We start from the raw sequence: 1,533 nt of genomic DNA, 5'->3' as shown, positions 1-1,533 counted from the left end.
AACGCACCAGAATGTAAAAACGTACTGAACGCAGCCCAGTTGATTCAGTGGGTGTTTCCTGTGTTTCATTCACTCTAAATCTAGGGTCAGAGCAGAAGTTCATTTGATCCATATCCTTGGTCAGTTTGTCTGTTTGATTAACAAGCTTGTTTTACCCCTCGTTGTTGTTCCTCCACCTCCCATTTCTGATTTTAGTAGCTCTGAAAATAAACTACCCACACAACCAATTTCTCATCAACTTATTGAATTATTTAACTGCCACAGGTGTAACCCAGATGAAGCCACTGCCATGGTTACCATTCCCAGTGATTGAGATCCCAGTCACCTGGGTTGATCAGTCCAATGGGAGCTAGCGCTGGTTTAGAAAGCTGCATGCAAACACATGAAAATAACTAGATGATATCTAATTTGGTTATGACTGTTCAGTGGTATTCAGCTGTGCTGTAGGAGCATCCATTTCAGCACAAAGGTGTAATGGCAAGCAGCTGGATTACATCCTCACCAACCAACAGGAAGAGGAATCAGGACCTTGCTGATAACTGAAGATGTGATTATTAATTTCTAGGCCTTGGATGCTTAACTGATCTGCTCCACTCATTGGACTATTAAAGGAAAAGCTTGGATGGACTCCAACCATCACAGATCTGCAGAAACCTTCATAAAAACCTCAACGTCCTGTCTGTCATGGGCCTGGCCCTGTGCAGACAGTCTCACAGCCACATGGCCAAAGTGGTTCTAGTGGGCCTGGATGGGGCGGGGAAGTCCACCCTCCTCCACCACCTTCAGAGGGGCGAGCTGGCGCACACCACCCCCACCGTGGGCTTCAACGTGGGCTCGCTGGTGCTGGACTCTGGCCCAGAGCTCACCGTGTGGGACATAGGGGGCCAGAGGGGCATGCGAGCCCAGTGGGGAGACCACATGGAGGACTGCGATGCCCTGCTGTTCATGGTGGACGGGGAAGACCGGGGACGGATCGGGGAGGCCAGGGGGGCGTTGGGGAGAGTGCTGGGGGACGAGAGGGTGAGGGGGGTTCCCCTAATGGTGCTGGTTAATAAGATGGACCTCCCCGAGACGATGGGGCTCCAGGAAGTGATGGAAGGGCTGGGGCTGGAGCAGTGCTGGGACAGAGACTGGGAGGTGCAGGGGTGCAGCACTCGCAACGGGCTGGGGCTCCAAGAGGCCCTGGGCTCTCTGGCCACACTCATCAGACAGCGCTGAGGGGTAACTCAGACATAGCAGACACACACAGACAGGGATTTATGGAAAACTTCTGTAAATACATAGAACAATGGACAAGGCATGGGCTCTCATACACACACACACAGGTAAAGAATAGGCACACACACACAACAGGAGGACAAAAGGGAACCTGTGAAGCTTTTCATAAGCTAACTGTGCTCCCATCACTAACTAGCTCCATGCCTCAGAGAATGTATCAGGCCAGTAGGTTATTTGAGTATAGAAACAGTTGTGACTTTCACTCTGAAGGAAACTATTCAATGGGTCTTGAGAATGATTTGCAGCGCAGATTGG

General features: G+C 50.7%; 1 protein-coding gene across 1 annotated transcript; it reads left to right on the top strand.

Moving 5' to 3' along the window:
* The first annotated feature begins 684 nt into the window (after positions 1 to 684).
* Positions 685 to 1,218, top strand: LOC121536390 (ADP-ribosylation factor-like protein 11). Its single transcript, XM_045206470.1, has one exon. The coding sequence runs from the start codon at positions 685 to 687 to the stop codon at positions 1,216 to 1,218; it is 534 nt and encodes a 177-aa protein (XP_045062405.1).
* The last annotated feature ends 315 nt before the right edge of the window (positions 1,219 to 1,533 follow it).

Source organism: Coregonus clupeaformis, chromosome 23 (assembly GCF_020615455.1).
Source record: "Coregonus clupeaformis isolate EN_2021a chromosome 23, ASM2061545v1, whole genome shotgun sequence".
Lineage (NCBI taxonomy): Eukaryota > Metazoa > Chordata > Actinopteri > Salmoniformes > Salmonidae > Coregonus > Coregonus clupeaformis.
This window is presented reverse-complemented; position numbering and strand designations above follow the sequence as displayed.

Bases quoted from the DNA above. Each gene is read 5' to 3' on its own strand.
- LOC121536390 (XM_045206470.1), top strand. From the start codon at position 685: ATGGGCCTGGCCCTGTGCAGACAGTCTCACAGCCACATGGCCAAAGTG.